General features: G+C 40.7%; 1 protein-coding gene across 1 annotated transcript in view; it reads right to left on the reverse strand.

Moving 5' to 3' along the window:
• The window catches only part of SPPL3 (signal peptide peptidase like 3), a 39,867-nt gene that overhangs the window by 3,092 nt on the left and 18,183 nt on the right, over positions 1-18,592 (reverse strand). The window contains exons 2-10 of the mRNA XM_053369241.1: positions 14,279-14,356; positions 13,115-13,203; positions 11,712-11,831; positions 9,294-9,372; positions 8,026-8,138; positions 3,993-4,099; positions 1,947-2,110; positions 1,493-1,692; positions 299-408 (exon numbers count right to left, since the gene is read on the reverse strand). Of these exons, the coding sequence (XP_053225216.1) occupies positions 299-408; positions 1,493-1,692; positions 1,947-2,110; positions 3,993-4,099; positions 8,026-8,138; positions 9,294-9,372; positions 11,712-11,831; positions 13,115-13,203; positions 14,279-14,356 (1,060 nt within the window). The remainder of the gene's footprint in view (positions 1-298; positions 409-1,492; positions 1,693-1,946; positions 2,111-3,992; positions 4,100-8,025; positions 8,139-9,293; positions 9,373-11,711; positions 11,832-13,114; positions 13,204-14,278; positions 14,357-18,592) is intronic.

Here is an 18,592-nt window from a genome sequence, read left to right on the forward strand (position 1 = left end):
GTACTATTTCTGGGTTAGCAGAGTTTGTAACTTGAATCATATGTAACCTGAAGCGTATGTAACCCGAGGTACCAGTATAGTATATACTGTATATAGTGGTAGTATGTTGTAGGATGCATATATCCTAACAAAAATAACTTCTTCTTTTTTTGCTGCTTTCAGTGGCTGTGCACAACAATTCAAAAGGATGGGCCTTGCAATAGCACAGCAGATGCTGGGGAGGGGAGGGGGTTAGACAGTACATCACTGATGTGCCCAAGGAGATTCCCACAGATGTGACTCCCAGCACTCCTCTCACCTTTAAATAGGCCATAGTGAGGAGTGGCAATAAGGTGAAGGGTACCAAGTAGAGGAGGGCGGGCTGAGCTGCCCGGTGGATGCGAGAAGCGACCGTCGCAGTTAAGAGGCCTGCAATATAAGAAAAGACAAGATGACATGAGAGCACCCAGATGGGCGCCTTTCTCTCTTAGATGATGTATTTGCTGTCTTGTTTTCTCTTGAGAGACACTGTGTATCATGGCAGGATGATTCCACAATGCAAACTGCACCAAGGTCAAGTGAACGGCTTCCTGAACTAAAGTTCTGTTAACAGCTTTTTAATAATAAGCCTCTGCTTTAACTTTCCAGAGCAAATGGCTTCTAATCTCATGGTAGTGAGGAAAAACTTCAAAGCACAGAAATGATCTCTGTGGCAGCCTTGCAAAGAGACAGAAGGCAAGTTTGCCCCTGAGCTCTTTTGCTCCTTCCTTTAATTGCCCTCTGCACTCCAAAACCAATTTCCTCTTTGCAAATCCCCTAAACACACATGTTTTGTACACATACTTTGAAAGCAGTCAACACATCAAACATGCATGGCTATTCTCGGTATTTTGCTTTCAGTGTCTAGATTTAAGATACCCTTTGTTGCAAAGTTTTTTTAAAAACATCAAAATCCTGCTTGTAACAAAGAGAACTTCTCAAAATAAAAACAAGTTTGCTTTAATTCCTGTTTCAGAAGTCTATAAATGGAGTTCACATGTTTACAAAATAGTTCCCAATGAAATTTTAAGTCTTGCAATTTAACCATTCCAATTCTTTAACAGTCACTGCCAACGGAAGACTTCTGTCCTCTTGTTTTTCCAATATCAGCCTAATGCCAAGTGACTGAACTCCATTCACTTTTTGGAAAGAAAACTTTAGCACACCCCAAAGTGCAACCGTTGCTCTTTCCCTCAATCCCAGAATCTTATCCTTTAGCACACTTTTAAAACTTTCTCTTCTATCACTCTTCAGTTCAGGTTTACAAACAGCAACTTTGTCTACTCGCTTCTGGCAAATAAAACCAATGTGCTCCAAACCAAGATGTCTGCGTGAGCACCTTCTATCCTTTAGGAAAAACATTACAGTTAAAAGCATCTTGCACAAAATTGCAAGATACATCAAACTTTAAAGGTGGGGGGGAGATCCATCCAGAATGCACACACCACATCAACTTCTGCACACTTCCCCTTACCTACGAAGTATCCAATGAGTGTGCAGTGAAAATAGGAGACTTTCTGCATGCGGCCAGAGATGTTCCCTGGTCCTGGAGCACCACAGGAATCGCTGTTGGCTTGCTTCTTGTAGTTATCATAACGCAGGACAAAGCAGAGAAGGAGGCCAGGCATCACAATGTCTCCAATTCCCAGCATGGAGAAGTGGCTGCCTGTGGAACTGGAAAACAAGGAGCTAGGTTAACTCGGGAGCCAGCTCCCCTCCCCACCCCACAAACCTTTCTTCTCTGACCAACCATCAGCACACAGACCCTCGGGTTAGGGTGCAAGCAAAAAGGAAACCACTTTCCTAATTGTGGCCCCAAAGCTTCTTGGGTTCTTCTTAAAACAGCACATCTACCACAAAACAATTTCCCAAGAGCAAAATGTAAAGAAGCCTCAGTAAAGGATGTGAGGCAAAAAGGTGACTCCTACCTTGGAAATACAAGTTTGCCAGGCAGCGACAAGCGGGGGACATCTCGACCTACATTTGGTCCAAGGTGGAGCTTCCGTGATAAAACATCAAGCGGATTATCAGCTGGTTGTGTGGCCACTTTCACCATAACATTGCTATTGAAGATGTAGGCGGAAAAGAAGACCTGGGCAGGGGAAACACAAAAGCTATTTTTGATCACCTCAAAAGCTATGCATCTCTCTCATTATCCAGCCTAGGATCAAGAGAACCTGTGAGCCAGGAGACCAGTAAGTGAAGCAAGTAGATGAAACGATACAGGATTTGCAGATTTGCCAGTTCCCAGTGACATGGCACTAACCCTTTTGATTAGTCTCAAGATGGGCTGATATACATGATAGCATTATGTTCCTTAAGAGACAGAAGCCCACCTCCATCTATAGGAGATGCAAGATGGCAGCAGTGGACACACCCACAAGGACACTCAGGTTTGCTGGCTCAACAGGGACCTGTTGATACCACCCACACAGGTGAGAAACAACCCCTGCCCTTTGGGGGCACCAACCAATTGTGCCATTTATTTATTTTTAATATGCTTTTTATTAGTTTTCTTACTTAATAAACACACACAAGAAATTAACAAAAATGATGAAATAATAACAAAACAAAAAAGTACATCCATAAATCCATACGTTCTTATCTTCCTCAATAGACTTCTGTCTTCCTCAAAGCAGGTCTGTCTTATCTGTTTACTAAACTGCTTCTTTAATCATTTTGCCACTTCTTGTTATCTGAATACTATACTTATAATCCATATTATGGTTTGCGAAAATTAATCAAAGCATGTCCAGGTTTTAACTTGAGGGCACTGTTTTTTTAAATATTCTTTATAAATTTCCCACTCCTTTTTGAACTTTTGGTTTGGCTGTCTCCTAATTGTCTCCACCATTTTTGCCAGTTCGAGATTTTCAAATAATTTATCCTGCCATTCCTCTTTTGTTGGTACTAATCCTCCTTTCCAATTTCTGGCAATTAATATTTTTGTTGCTGTTGTAGCATATAAGAATATTCTCTTTTTTCATTTGGAATATCTGGTTTCTTTATGAAAGTTTGCTTAAACATTTTTTTTAATTCCTCATATATAATATCCCAAAAATTCTTAATTTTTTTGCAACCCCACCACAGATGAAACAGTGTCCCTTCTGCCTGTTTACACCTCCAGCACGTATGAGATCTCGTTTTATACATTTTGGATATTTTGCTGGGAGTTATATACCACCTGTAAAACATCTTCAAAAGATTTTCCTTTAGTGTATATTGTACCATCTAGACCTGGTGGTCAATAACACATTGCCATTGAGTGGGGGGCACTGCGGCCACTGCAAGCCTCACAAAGAAGTAATCAACAAGAGGACAGGGTGAGAAGTTTTCACACCACTTCCCCCAGAAGCTCCAACAGCTTCCTCCACAGAGTGTTCAGGGAACAAAGAGGTGTTGATACCATCTGACCAATGTGGCCTTCAAGATGCAATGAAACATGAAAATCAAATAGTGGAACTATATGGTTGCCTTGTTGCATTTTTTTAATTGAAAAGCCACATATAAATTTTCTAAAGAGGCAAATTTCTCTGACTGCCTGGGAGTGGCTGCCGGGTGAGACCAAGGTGGTACCCTCTAAGGTGTGCCAAGGTGTGTAATCAGCCCCTTCTGAACAGTGGGGGGATCTTCATCACCTATTTCCTACACAAGTTGAAGTGAATTCATTAAGTAATTAAACTTATAGGCTGCTAGATTGTAAACAAACAAACCTCAAAGAAGTTTATGAAAAAGATAAAACTGAGTTGGGGAAGGTCCCAGGGAGTGATATGGAAAAAATACAATGTAAGCGAAGGGGAAAGTTATGACTGACAGATGCAGCAACAAAATGGGATGTGCCTATAGATGCCCCCTGGTACCCAGTGACAGTATTTCAAGATGTCCAGGGTGATGGGTGCTGCAAGCCTGCCATCAAGGTCAGAAGAACTCTTTGTCTGGTTATAGGGATACGTAAGAAACTAGAAGAAACTCACCCAGAAGACATCATAAATTAATAGCCCCGAGAGCAGCAGACAGGAAACCTTGAGGCTGGGCAATCGGACAAAGGCGATCATTGCAACGCACAGGCCCATGGCCAGAGCTACAAAACAGAAATGCAACAAAACAGTTGGATCACTATGCAAGGTGACAGTTGCTGGTAAATAAGCCTAAGACTACAGACAAAACATCTACTGTACCCAGACACACCAGAGTAGGGATACTTCTTGGAAATGAAGTGGCAGCTTGAAAATGGAGGAAAGTTGCCAGTGTAGACTACGGACATATAGGGCTATGTGTATTTGACAAAAAAAATGTCAAATTTCTGCAAGGCAGGCATCCTGTTTCGTCCTCTGAATATGTTGTGTAAATTTGTATATCCAAGCAATTAATCTGCTTTCATAGTTTAACATGCTTCTCTAGATCAACCTCTCAAAAACTCTAAATTGCTTTGGGCAGGGAACAAAATGGGGGAACGCAAGGGAACACTATCTCTCTGAATCTTAAGGCCTAGACACTTGCTCTTTCAGTATCTGTGTAAGCCAACTATGTCAGTAATATTAACACAATGTAACATTTTCAAATGTTGGAGATTAAGAACGATTAAAAGCAAAAAGAGTAGAGGACAAAAAGCATTCAGTAAACCTGCAGCAGCATGGAATGTACACAGCACTCCACGATTCATTAGCCAAAATTTACTGACAAGCTCCATATAAGCAATAATATTTTGGTAATTTTGACATGAGATATACTGTTCAAGACAAGAGACAGCAATTCAAAAGTGCCTTTGCCAATTCTTTATACAGGTTGGGAAAGGTAAGACTCATCAGGAATAATTATCCACATGTGGGAAAGGCAGTCAACCAAATGGTAATGTTAATGGTTTGTGTTTTTTTCCCTATGAAATATTTATTAAGGTTTTACAAAAAACAGAAGTTTACAAAATAAAAAAGCATAAAAAAGAAAGAGATAAGAAATAATACAGAAAATACAAAAATACATAGAGAAGAAAAAAGAGGGGGGGAAATACAAGATACAAAAAGCAAATAGGTAAAAAAAATTAAAAACAAATCCATTTTTTTATATTTTTAAGCTCATTTGCTTGTTTCCTTGACCTCCTCACACCTCCCCTTTTTGTATTCCCATTTACATAATCAATTCAGCAAATCCTTACCCTCTTTCATTTATCTTAACTCAATATCATAACATATTATAGCTATATATTTTCATCCATTATCAATCCATTTTTGCATATTCTTCTTAACTTTGTTGCTAATGCCACTTAATTTCAATCCAGCATCATTTTAACATTCATTAATTTTATAATATTTCTGCAAATAGTCTTTAAATTTCTTCCAATCTTCTTCCACCAACTCTTCTCCCTGGTCTCGGATTCTGCCAGTCATTTCCGCCAATTCCATATAGTCCATCACCTTCATCTGCCACTCTTCCAGGGTGGGTAAATCTTGTGTCTTCCAATACTTTGCAATAAGTATTCTTGCTGCTGTTGTTGCATACATAAAGAAAGTTCTATCCTTCTTTGGCACCAATTGGCCGACTATGCCCAAGAGAAAGGCCTCTGGTTTCTTCAGGAAGGTATATTTAAATACCTTTTTCATTTCATTATAGATCATCTCCCAGAAAGCCTTAATCTTTGGGCACGTCCACCAAAGGTGAAAGAATGTACCTTCATTTTCTTTACATTTCCAACATTTATTATCGGGCAGATGATATATTTTTGCAAGCTTGACTGGTGTCATGTACCACCTATATATCATTTTCATAATATTCTCTCTTAAGGCATTACATGCCGTAAATTTCATACCAGTGGTCCACAACTGTTCCCAGTCAGCAAACATAATGTTATGTCCAACATCTTGTGCCCATTTAATCATAGCAGATTTAACCGTTTCATCCTGCGTGTTCCATTTTAACAGCAAGTTATACATTCTTGAAAGTATCTTAGTTTTGGGATCTAACAGTTCTGTTTCCAATTTTGATTTTTCCACCTGGAAACCAATTTTTTTTGTCCAAATTATAGGCCTCTCTTATTTGATAATAATGAAGCCAGTCTCGCACTTTATCTTTTAATTTCTCAAAACTCTGCAATTTCAATTTGTCTCCTTCTTGCTCCAAAATTTCCCAATATTTCGGCCACTTGGCCTCCATATTGAGCTTTTTCTGAGCCTTTGCTTCCATCGGTGATAGCCACCTTGGGGTTTTATTTTCAAGTAAGTCTTTATATCTTATCCAGACATTAAACAATGCTTTCCTGACAATATGGTTTTTTAATGCTTTATGTGCTTTAACCTTGTCGTACCACAAATATGCATGCCACCCAAAAACATTATTAAAACCTTCTAAGTCCAAAATGTCTGTTCTCAAGAAGCAGCCAATCTTTCAACCAGCAGAATGCTGCTGATTCATAGTAAAGTTTAAGGTCTAGCAGGGCAAATCCACCTCTTTCCTTTGCATCAGTTAATATTTTAAATTTTATTCTGGGCTTCTTGCCCTGCCAGACAAATCTAGAAATGTCTCTCTGCCACTTCTTGAAACAATCCATTTTGTCCAAAATTTGCAATTATTGGAACAAAAATAACATTCTTGGCAATACATTCATCTTTATAACAGCAATTCGACCCAACAAGGAAAGCTTCAATTTTGACCATATTTCTAAGTCCTTTTTCACTTCTGTCCAACATTTCTCATAGTTATCTTTAAATAAGTTTAAGTTCTTAGCAGTCATATTAACCCAGTAATGTTAATGCTTTGATCACAACCATAAGAAAGGCTGCTTGAAGAGAAACATGTGTGACTTTAATAATTAATTTTCAGAACAATAATAAGAACACTCTCCCCAAGCTACTTGTAAAACTGAAATCCTCCCCCACAACAGACAGGCTTGAGCTGACATTAGCATAGACTTGAACTAAAGTTTCTGCAGAGAGAGAACTTTCTTGTCTGTTTGCTGTTCCGCCCCTTGGAAAAGCGGCTGAGGCCTGTGTGACAAGTGATGGAGGCTGCACCCTTTCTGCGTCAGGTGCTACATGTACAGTACTGGAGACACCAGCACTTCAAAAATGTTTCACTTTGCAAAGCTTGTTGTTGTATTTGAGCCATGACTCATTATGTGTGTGGATGTGTTCTGTCTCTGAAAATCAGTCACTAGTCTGCACAACTGTCTACTCCTCCATGAGTGCACCAGTGAGGCTGTTGCCACACCTAAGAACCTGGAAGTCCTGCACTTCTCCTTCTCTGCAGTCTATTACATAATGACAAGTGTTAGATTGACTAATTCTAAACCCACACCCCACTTCGGACAGAAAAGAGCACTTTTTTTTGGCTCACAGTAATTGTGTGAGCCTTTTCTGAGCATTTCCTAAGCTTCTGATAGCTTGGATACTCCCTTTTTTTCTAAATTAAAAGTAGAAGAACTTCATTCCTCCTTATATATTTGCTTTATATTAAAGTCACTAAAATTATGTCATAGTACAGATCTCCGTGTTTCTGCCTGCTTCTTTCCAAACCCTGAACAGTTTCTGCTGCTGACATACAACAGGCAGTCTCCTCTGAGGGTGGACCATTCTGCTGCCTGCCTGCATCAGGAGCAATTGAATGATCAAGATTCTATGATTACTCTAAGATTCTCTTATTCTATATGGATGTTTCAGCAGAGATTCCTGCACTGAAGGAGGTTGGATTAGATGACCCTTGGGTGCCTTCCAAGATTTTAGGATTCGTCACATCCCATGCCGTCAAAAGAAAAAGCAGTGAATCAGGCAGAGGCACAACAACAGCATACTCTCTGGATGGGGACTTTGTGTTCATAGGGACCTTCAGTTTATTAATCTCTCTTGCCACACTACTTGGAAAAAACTGCCTTACACAATGCACACACGCGCACACACTTCCATGGCAAGTACAGAGTTCATTTTGAGTAAAGAATGCAAGAAAAGTTTCCACTAACAATTTTTCAACCTGTCACTGTTACAAGCAAGTAACCAGATCCACATATTCAGCAGCACTTACCGTCCATGAGGAGCCAGTGACCAGTTAGGACCCAGATAAGGACAAGCATCACAGAGAGGGAGAAAGAGAGCAGCTCAGCAGCTGTAAAACGCCCACAGCAGCCAAAAGAAATCCTGGAAAACACCACCAGAAACACAAAAACAATGAAGGCTCTTCTCTGGTATGTAGCGATAAGGGGGGGGGGAATCTCTTGTGGCTCTTATTTGGACTGTGTTCAAGAACACCAGAAATGCCCTAGCGACAAGGCTTTTGTCAAAGGAAAGGTGCTGAAGGCATGAACTCAAGGATCTCCCCCACAAACCTGACTCATTTGCCAAGATCCTAAAATTAGATGAAAGGGTTATTTTGGCTACTCTATTCTTGGGCTTTCTGCTGAGATGGTGTCAGAAGTGTTCTACCCCTTCATGCCAATTTGGGGATTGGGGACGTAGTTTTAAGATACAGCTTTCCATCCATGAAGAGAACGATTTATTTCAGAAGACATTATTCCAAAGCTGTCATAAAGGCTGGACTTTTTTTAAACGTTCCCTATGATCTCTAGAGCCAGTGCTTGTGACCAGAATTCTTCCCTCCCCCTGCAAAAAAATGAATTTCAACTGTGTTTCTGTCCCCCAGCTAGAAAAGTACCACCACTATGAACCAACCCTACTGGTGTCAATCCAAACAGGTCATTTTTTCTGCCTATAACCATATACATCAGTTTTGGCAGGGTGAAGTGGTGATTCTTGAGAAGCGGCTGAAAAATGAGAAGTAGTGTGTGTGACACTTTTGCCCCCACCCCTTCTGCTGTAAGATCAAAAGCAGGAGTCTTGCAGGGGTGGGAGCAGCACATTGTCCTCAAGACCTGGGGGAAGCAGCTGTCTCAAGCCACCATGAGCAGGCGAGTGGGAATTAGGCAGCTGTGACTCCCAAGGCAAAGCCTGCTTGGATGCTCTTCTGAATATGAAAGCCTTGAGATGAAGGAAAGTTGTGCAAGCTCCTCTTCGTTCCAGTGCTATTTGTGCAGGAGAACTTCCCAGGAGGGCGTGCCTCACATTAACTGTGGGGAGGTATCAAATGTGGGTCAGCCCTGTTTAGAGCTCACCGCAGAAGAACTCTGCAATACCCTCTTTGTGCATTATAAACACAGGCGTGGAAAACAGGGACAGGACTGTATTTGAACTTCTTCTCAGAGCCAAAAGCTCTACCAACAACAGAGAGGCCCATCTTGTTGAATCAACAACAGGTTCTTTGCACTGCACAGAACAAAAAACAACAACCTTCCTTACTTGTTTTGAGGTGAACAAGGTCGTGTTAAATACTGGCACATTGGGAGCAGAAGGAAAGCAAAGGCTATTGTTGCGAGAACTGGAGAAATGGAGAGAGAGAGAAAGAAAAGGCAATGTTAATACAGACCAATGTTGCAAAAACTCCAAAACAAGCACAGAAAACTAACACATGTCAACATCTGTGGCCAAGGATGTGAAGAAAAAAGTATCTGTGGCCAAAACACAATTTGAACTTTAATTAAAACGTCTGTGAAGGGCTTTTTGCATTTTGCTGGAAAACATCTGAAGTCCAAGCAATTTATCAGTAAATTATAATCATGAAACTAGTATGTTCCTAAGGTGGGGAGAGCCCACACAGAATGCTTTGGTCAAAAGACTGACCCAAAACATTTAAGTCTGGCTAGGAAACTCTTCTGAAATGCCACATTTTTGTCAGTGGGCCAAAGATGTGGAACGCAGAGACTAATTTCCATGGGTAATATTTAACTGTTGCAAACGTCTAAATGCATCACCACATATTGAGCACAATCCTGCAGGAAGTCCTCCCATGCAAATCCCACTGAAACAAACAGGGCTCTGGCCCCTTGCATGGCATTTATTTAAATGGGTATTCTACAGGAGAACTTCTCAGAAGAATGTGCCCATTGGCTTTGGAGAATTCTGCAGTTCTCTTTTTAATTAACCTTCTCATGAATTTATACCACACCTCTCAACAGGTTCACAGGGTGACTTGCAAATAATTCAAAATACAGAGGAGGAGGCAAATGTAAAGGCAAAAACATTAACACGATAGCAGAAATAAAACAAATACAAAAGAGTGTAAAAGCAATCAGCAGAGATAAAAGAGGCAAGATAAAAAGCATGGGAAAATAAAACTCGCTTTGTCTGGTGCAAAAATGAGTTGGAATCATTAAGCTGGAAGTGGCTTCAACATCCTCTAGTCCAGGGGTGGCCAACTCCCAAGAGACTGCGATCTACTCACAGTTAAAAACTAGCAGTGATCTACCCACTTTTGGGGGGTTCAGGTCAAAGTTGTTGAGCTTTTTTAAGGGATTTTTTGAGCTTCTTTGGGGAGACAGTGATCTACCGCAGAAGTCCAGTGATCTACTGGTAGATCACAGTCTACCTTTTCTACCTGTTGGACGTGCCTGCTCTAGTCCAACCATTTGCCAAAGTGCAAAAAAAACCCACTCCTACAAACCCCTAAATTAACATCCAGTTTCTGCTTAAAATCCTCTAATAGAGGAGGTATTGGGGTGAGCCTCCCTAGGGAGAGGATTCTACTGGGAGGGCACCACCACTAAGAAGGCTCCTCTCCAGGTAACTACCTACCAAATCTGATAGCTTGACAGATCACATCAAGAGAAATATAAGTTAAAGTCTATTATAGACACTGACATTTGAATCAGCAACTTGAGTTTATTAAATACAGTGGTACTTTGGGTTACATACGCTTCAGGTTACATACACTTCAGGTTACAGACTCCGCTAACCCAGAAATAGTACCTCGGGTTAAGAACTTTGCTTCAGGATGATAACAGAAATCATGCTCCGGCAGCGCAGCGGCTGCAGGAGGCCCCATTAGCAAAAGTGGTGCTTCAGGTTAAGAACAGTTTCAGGTTAAGAACAGACCTCCGGAACGAATTAAGTACCTAACCCAAGGTACCACTGTAAATCCTCCAAGAATTTGTTTAATCCATTTTTAAAACCATTCAAGTTGGTGGCCCTTACTAAACCCTGTGGTAGAGAATTCAATCATTTCTTAGAATGAATTGTTGTTAAAGATGTTAGTCAATCTTCTCTTATCAATATGCCCATTTCTATTTGTATTTCCTGTGAAGGAAGTTCAACCAATCTTAATGGAATTTCTATGCAAATGTGCATGGGACTGCCAGTTTATTTATTTAAAATATTTTTAGCCACTCCTCATCACAAAAGCCATTGTAGGGCAGGAAGCTGACCAATGAAACCTGCATTATGAACAAACACAATAGTTCTGGAGAAAACCCCCCCCCACCATACTCTGTTTATAGGATGCACCAAAAGGCACCATCTTGGAACATTTATGCCCTAATGCGAAAAAGGAGGAAATGCCTTTAAGAGGATCCAAGATGCCTGTGATTTTGCAAGTACGTTTAACCAGACTTGTTTTTTAAAATCTGCTGCTCAGCTAAAGTGGAGAAAGTTGTAACAGAGAAAAAAATATTTAAGCAAGTAATGGACAAAACACTGCAGCCTCTATGTGCTTGACTTTATATACATTGACAGGTAGTTTATAGCTGTTATATACACAAATAGAAGGAAACCACCAGTATTTCTACAAGCAGTTTCTTCATATGACATCCTCAAAACTGTGTCAATTTCCAGCAACAATGAGTCCCTATGTAAGATGGGGGAAAGTGAAGAGAAGGCAGTTACCTGCTGTACATATTGTAAAGACAACTTGAACCGAGTCGAAGAAAAAGAACATGACTAAGAGAGAGACAGATGCCCCAATGGGAAGGAACAACGCCTGTGTTGAATCAATGGTCTGGATACCTGCAGGAATATTATTTTATTTTAATAGTTTCAAAGGAAAGGAAACATTTGTTATTTGGCATCACATGGCACACATTTAGCGTTCAGGTGCATTCCTACCTGATGTTCACCCCTCCCCCTTTACAACCAAAGCTTAGGCCTAACTAGGCATGATGTTATATATACTTTTGCAGTTGGTGTGCCCGTGCTTTGGGAGGAGGGGAGCTGATAATAATCAGAGATTGCAACAGGCAGTGGAGTTAAACCATTTCCTTTCTTGCTGCAGTCCCAAAGCTGCTATTTGCACTGGGAGAAAACTGCCTCGGGGTGCCAAGGGGAGCTCTCCTCTCAATGCAAACTGCAGCTGCAAAGGAAATTTTTTGTCAGGATTGTGGCAGGAGAGGAAAGGAAAAAATTCTGCCCCCTTCCTTCTGCGATCCCAATAATACTCTCCACCATGCCACCCAGAGAGAGAGAGAGAGCGTGTGTATGTGCACAGAATCCACCCTCTACACACTTGCTCGTAACACCAAGTAGCAAACTGAGATAACCGGGAGGGCAAGGAGCTGATCACCCCACCCACCCACCCTCAAAACATACTGTCAGTGTTCATCAAATACACAGTTTGGGTCTCGCCTGCATTGGATGAGCTTACATGTACCTCTCAGACATGTTTAAATTGGGCATAAGCTCCACAGAAGACAATGAGTCTTGCTTCAGAGTAAAGTTGCATAGGATTGCACTATTGGTCTCTACTCTAAAGAAAAGGCAATGGAAATTGGAGAAGCAGAAAAAGCACACAGTGTATCTTGCATGGAAAAATAGTTATAATATTGTATACTGTACTGAAGTGGAAAAAATGTGTGTGCTTGTGAAGGGGGAAAATCTGTGACTCATCAGAGGACTGATTAATGGAGTAGAACAGCAGGTAAAGAAAGACAAATGTGCTTCAGAACTAAAGGAGGTAGCTTTGCCCATCTACAACAGTTTAGCATTACCTGTCTCAAAGAAAACTTTATACTACAGGCACCAATGACAGAACCACTCATCTACAGCCCATACACAGTGCAATGTTGAACTTCAAGTCAACAATGCAAAACAAAATGAATTATTACAAGACTTTGTAATCAATTATCCACCCTTCAATTTGGCAGGGCTTGTACAGGACAGCCATGTTATGTGGTTCACACCCAGAAGGGGTAGCCTTGTTCCAACAGCGTATAGGATGGCCTCAATCACAAGCCTGCAAGACCAAGGTCAGTCCAAGTTCTGCATCCTCAGCTTATGGAGCAAGAAGTCCTTACTGTTATTTGTGCTGTTGCCATTGAAGGGTCCAGATGAGCTGCTGCTGTCCTTTTCTTTGTCTTGATTCTCAAAGTCCATGTTAAGAGACCTACAGACAAAAGAATACATGTAAACCTTCTACTTTATATTTGCAGTGGTTATTGAAATTTAATACATAGCTTTGATATAATTTAATGCAAAATTTAATGAGTGTTACTAAGAGGCTGCCCAAAAGTGATACCCCTCTACTTTTCTGCAAAATACTCAGAACAGCTTACAAACATGAAACTGTAAGCAGAAAAAATTACTAAAGCAATGTATAAACAGCTGCAACAAAATGATAAAAGCAGCAAACGTAAGAACAAGCTTAGAAGCAGAAGTCAAAAGGGGGAGAAAAACCATTGAATTCAGCAGAACCTTAAAGGCCTGCTGAAATAAAAACATGTATTCAACAGATATCTAAAAGCAAAGAGAAGGGAAGTCTAAACAGATTACTTATTCATTTCTTTATTTAAAGTGTAAGATTTGTACCCTTCAAATCTATAGACCGTCAGAAGTGGAGTCAAGAACATGATTCCATGAAGTAAATTGATTAGTCGAGTCCAAAGCAAGCATTGAACATGCAGGGATGTAGTGAGTCGCTTGTCCCAAGAGTCTCTCCCCCACTCCCCCAGTTGACAGTCACCCAACAACCAAAGGTGGAGATGATGCATCTGCACTCACATTAAATTGCCTTGAAAAAGAATAGCAAATTCAAAATGCTTTCAGTAATTTTGTAAAAACAAAATAAAATACCCAGTCTTGCCTGGCAGCTCTGGATGCTTCCCTTCTGGGTCCGTCCGCCAAATGATTCAAAAAACATGTCACTCCATCCCCCTAAACAATCTTAAACCTTCCAGAATGAAAGTGATGTGTGGCTAGAAAGCAAGCCTCCATGCTTTAGGATGAGAACAAATTGGCAAAATGTTCATTTTTTCTTTAAAATACAGCTTTAGCAAGTCATGATCAAACTGAATGTTGCTTCACCTTCCATTTCCACCCCCTTTAGGTACACAGAATATACCTAATATATTATGGTTCTACAAGATTACCTTTAGGGAATATTGCATCAACATATGGCCAGCAATTCATGACTTTTCTTTTAGGGGTGGGCTTGTTATAGATACCAAAGAAAATAATCGTACCTGAAGCTACCATAAACTATGAGGAGAATAGAAATTAGGAACGTAGATACTTGACTGGAATCCACAAGGGAGTAAGCCCTGGAAAGGAAGACAGAGAGGTACAGTATATTATTATAGAACCAAACTGATAAACATTTGTTCAGTTTTTAAATTATCACAAACCCAAACACGTGTCTAAACACAACAGTAAGTTAAACAAGCCGGGAATTTACTCATTTTCTCATTGTTCACCTACTCACATGACTGGATTATCACCAAAGACAGATAACCTAGAGGCACTTTGTTTTAATTCCAGAGAAGCAAACTCAAATAAAAGGTGGGGGCAGGATTTACAGGAGAAGCCTTGTGGCCTGAGGCCAGCACATAGCCATGTGAACTATTCTGATCCACCTTCAGGCACAGAAGGGAAGAAGAACAAGCAACAGCAGCTCCTGCAACTAACAAGCAGGATTTCAATTAGTCTAAGTCTGAGTAGGACTAGCTTTGGATACAACTCACAAACCTGAAGCTGGGGGAAGAGGGAACGATGCCAAGTTACAATTTATGACCAGAAATCTGAACAGTTTTTGGATAAGATTACTTGTTCCCACCTACATAAAAAGGACCACCAGTCACCAATACCATCTCCATATCACTTGGCACAAGACCCAAGCACAGGAATTTCTAAGTCACATCAGCACACATTCCACTCTAGGCAGGAGGCTGCTGACAGAATGCCTGCCTGCTTGTTAAATCTAGGTATCTAGTACTTAGGTTATAGGGATCAGTTCTCTCACATGCATAATACAGCAAGGTAACCCGTTTGACCAGAGGAGCTCCACGTTAAACCTAAGCTTCTCTTGCACAATACAATGCCCATGTGAACACGTGTGTTTCGGTTCTAAGTACCCAAACATCTGACGACTGAGCCAACAACATCAGGGCTGCCAGAGTGACACATTAATTCCAAAGAAATGAACAGCAATAAAATAAATTCTAATACACAGCAGTAATGCAAGTGAAGCATGTTTATTACATACTGTCGATTCAAACTATACAGTAGACATAATGCCAAGCTTCAGAAGTATGTGCTAAGCTACTTGCTTGGAAACCACTGTGGTGAAATTACATCATGGGTTCTCAGCAGGGTGACCTGATAACCTTCTTTTCTCTGTAACTACATGGGAAAGAAGCCTGATTAAGCCTCACCTGTCAGCAGAAGGGAGTTATCAGGAAGAGGCTGAGCCCCTGGAAACACACAGCTTTCTGTGAGCTGGAATAGAACTAGCTTAGCAGGAGATAATGACTGAGGCAACCTGGGCTGCTGATGAATTGATGGGTTGCCTAAGTGAATGCAGGAGCAGGCACAGCAAGGAATGACAAAGTACGCTAGCTTGTTTATTTCTCTTAGGCAGACACTCAAGAGAGAAAGCATAGGATGGTTGCAATCACCCTGCAAGAGCCACAATAGTAAGGATGACTGTGTTTACAATAAAAAATGTATATTACAGATTGATGAGCAATGGCAAGGAAAACAAACCCATTGGTTAAGCAACTTCTGTTCAGCAGACATGCAACATTCTTTAGAACATACTGCATAGCCGCCCCCCCACACTCCTGCTAGCTTTCTACCTGCATACCTGTTGTTTTTATTTATTGAGTTATTTTAAAAACTTTTGATTACGCAGATCAATAACGGGGAGCGTTAACTACCCTGCCTCTTCCACATGTTGCTGAACTTGCACAGGTGCCTTACTTGCTTATTACCAAGACACTTTGTTACTTAAGCTGACACAGTGCTTCAGCTGGGACTCTCCACACAAATGAAGAATGAGGTCTCTTTGTACTTGCAAGGTTGGCTCTCTTGCTACCTTACCCTAAACATATAGCCACGGCTAGCTTTTCCCAACTAGTACTGTAGTAAGATTGAGGGGCTCATATACGGAAATGAAATGAGTAGAAATTCAGAAGAGGCAATTAGGTCAGTTCAGTCAATGTGAATGTAAAGTTTTGTCAGAAGTGGACAGTGGGTGGTGATTTAGTGGGGATTAAGGTGAGAATGTGGGCAGTTAAGGCCCTTTCTGGGAATGTTATGATCCAAATCCCTCTACAACATGCCTCAATGCAAATTTTTGTAAGTTACACTCTAGGTTGTTTTTTAAAACAGGGAAAAAACCTGAACTAAAAGTTGAACGTTTAACTTGGACTGAGGCCTGCACTCAAGTTTACATGCTGCACTTAATAACCCAAACAGAGCCAACACTGAGCTTGAACAGAAAGCTAAACCTACATGTTTTTATTATAAACTGGCTTTTCCTCTAGCTAGGTTTGCACTGTAGAATTATACACTGTTTTTACCCTAATCTTCAAAATTTAATTCAATCTAGATTTCTGGTAGGTGCAGGCACTCAAGACTGCAATTATGGAACTATCTACAACAATTTTGCAACTAAAATTCAGCTCCCGAGTTGTACTTTTTTATGGAATTATCCACACACACACACACCCACCCGGGATTTACCTGCTGGAACAACACCTTCCCTGTGGAATTGCTTCAGTTTCAGCTAATGTTTTAATAAATAAATATATAATATTTACCTTCTCACAGGATGCCTAACTCACTTGTTACACCTTGATGTTTTGTCACATTACCAAGATTCTGCTTTTGCTGGGGCTCCCCATGTGCTTGAAGAACACTCTTTTCTTAAGCAAGAGGGTAATCTCAGGGTCTTTTAATAATTAAGGCATAGCTAGTGTATGTTCAGTGATCATGAGTATTTATGTTTCCTTTGCATATGAACACACAGATTGGTGAACAACAGGATTCTAAATATATATAAAAATTGTCCAGTAGCACCTTAGAGACCAACAAAGTTTGCTCTTGGTATAAGCTTTCGTGTGCATGCACATGAAAGCTTATACCAAGAACAAACTTAGTTGGTCTCTAAGGGCTACTGGACAATTTTTTTATTTTTATATATATTTTGACTGCGTCAGACCAACACGGCTACCTGCCTGAAACAGGATTCTAGTTAAGAGTAGAGAAGACTAAAGTCTAAAGTCTGCCCACCTCTGGTGTTACAGACTCTGTTAGCTACTTTGTAAAAAATGTTCTGTGACCTTATAAGAGCTTTAATGTATTCCTCTCCTCCCACCCTAAATAGTACTCCCACCCTAAATATTAAGTGTTTCTCCATAAAAGGTGCCACCAATGGCTGCCTGGGCAAAGAATAGCTGAACAGTGAAAAGAGAAGTTCACAATGTGCTGCTCTATCCCAGGGAAGACCCCCTGGATGATGGTGGCTTGCTAATGACAGAAGGGGGGAGAGTGCTACACAGCCCCCGCGAGGGGCATGCCCAGAGACACACAACAAGCACTGTTCTGCAACAGCTCTGGGTGTCAGCCTCCCATGTTTTACAATGACCTCATTCTTGTCTACACAACAACAAACCAAGCAGTTAGCTCTCTAGCCTGTCACAGACAGCTCCACAGATCTTTACCTACAGAACAATTCCAAGAATGACTCTGCTTCTCACATTGCACAGCTACATGGCTCCAAAGTTTTCCAACATGAAAAATATGTCCTTCCAGACATTCCAACTCGACCTTTCTAGCAGTGCACAATGAAAATGGACAATGTCAGAATGAATAGTAGGCAGAGAAAGAGCAGCTGCTAGGGTCAAATAGCTAGCCAGTTAGCTAGTTGGGGGGTGGGAGAGAGCTTCCAGAACAAATTAAACCATGTTACAGCCTTACAAATAAGTTCACTGAAGTTTCTAGCCCACAAACATTTTTACTGATGGCCTGAATTGTAGGGGGAAACAAAACAAACACTTCTCTCATTTACAAATGTTTCCATGCCTACTCAACTAGAGGTAAAACAGTCAACTGAGCAAGTGGTTACTTACTTGTTTGCCACACTGGTAAATATCAATTTCCAAATTCCCCCTTGGATACACAGAACTATCTGTACTCATCCTGGCCCTTACTAGCACGAAACATCCAAACCACCACACAGGGGATAGTAACTGGCAGCCCTACACCAAATCTGTTGAAATCTGTGTCTGACTGTCACAAGTGGTTTTCTATTACAAATAAACAAACTGGGGGAGGGGGGAATCCTATGCAAATAAGGGCAATTTGAGGGGAAAAGGTTTTGCAGCCCATTGTGATAGCAGCCTGAGAGGTTAAGTGGACCAACTGCATCAAAGGGGTTAAGAAGTTCCACTACTTCTCTAAAAATTAACTATTTTGCAGATATTGTTCATTTGTTTCCAAGCATCTCTCTGAAATCATGAAACATTTTGTTTTGTTTTTTTAATGAAAACAGTTTC

The sequence above is a fragment of the Podarcis raffonei genome, chromosome 16 (genome assembly GCF_027172205.1).
Source record: "Podarcis raffonei isolate rPodRaf1 chromosome 16, rPodRaf1.pri, whole genome shotgun sequence".
Lineage (NCBI taxonomy): Eukaryota > Metazoa > Chordata > Lepidosauria > Squamata > Lacertidae > Podarcis > Podarcis raffonei.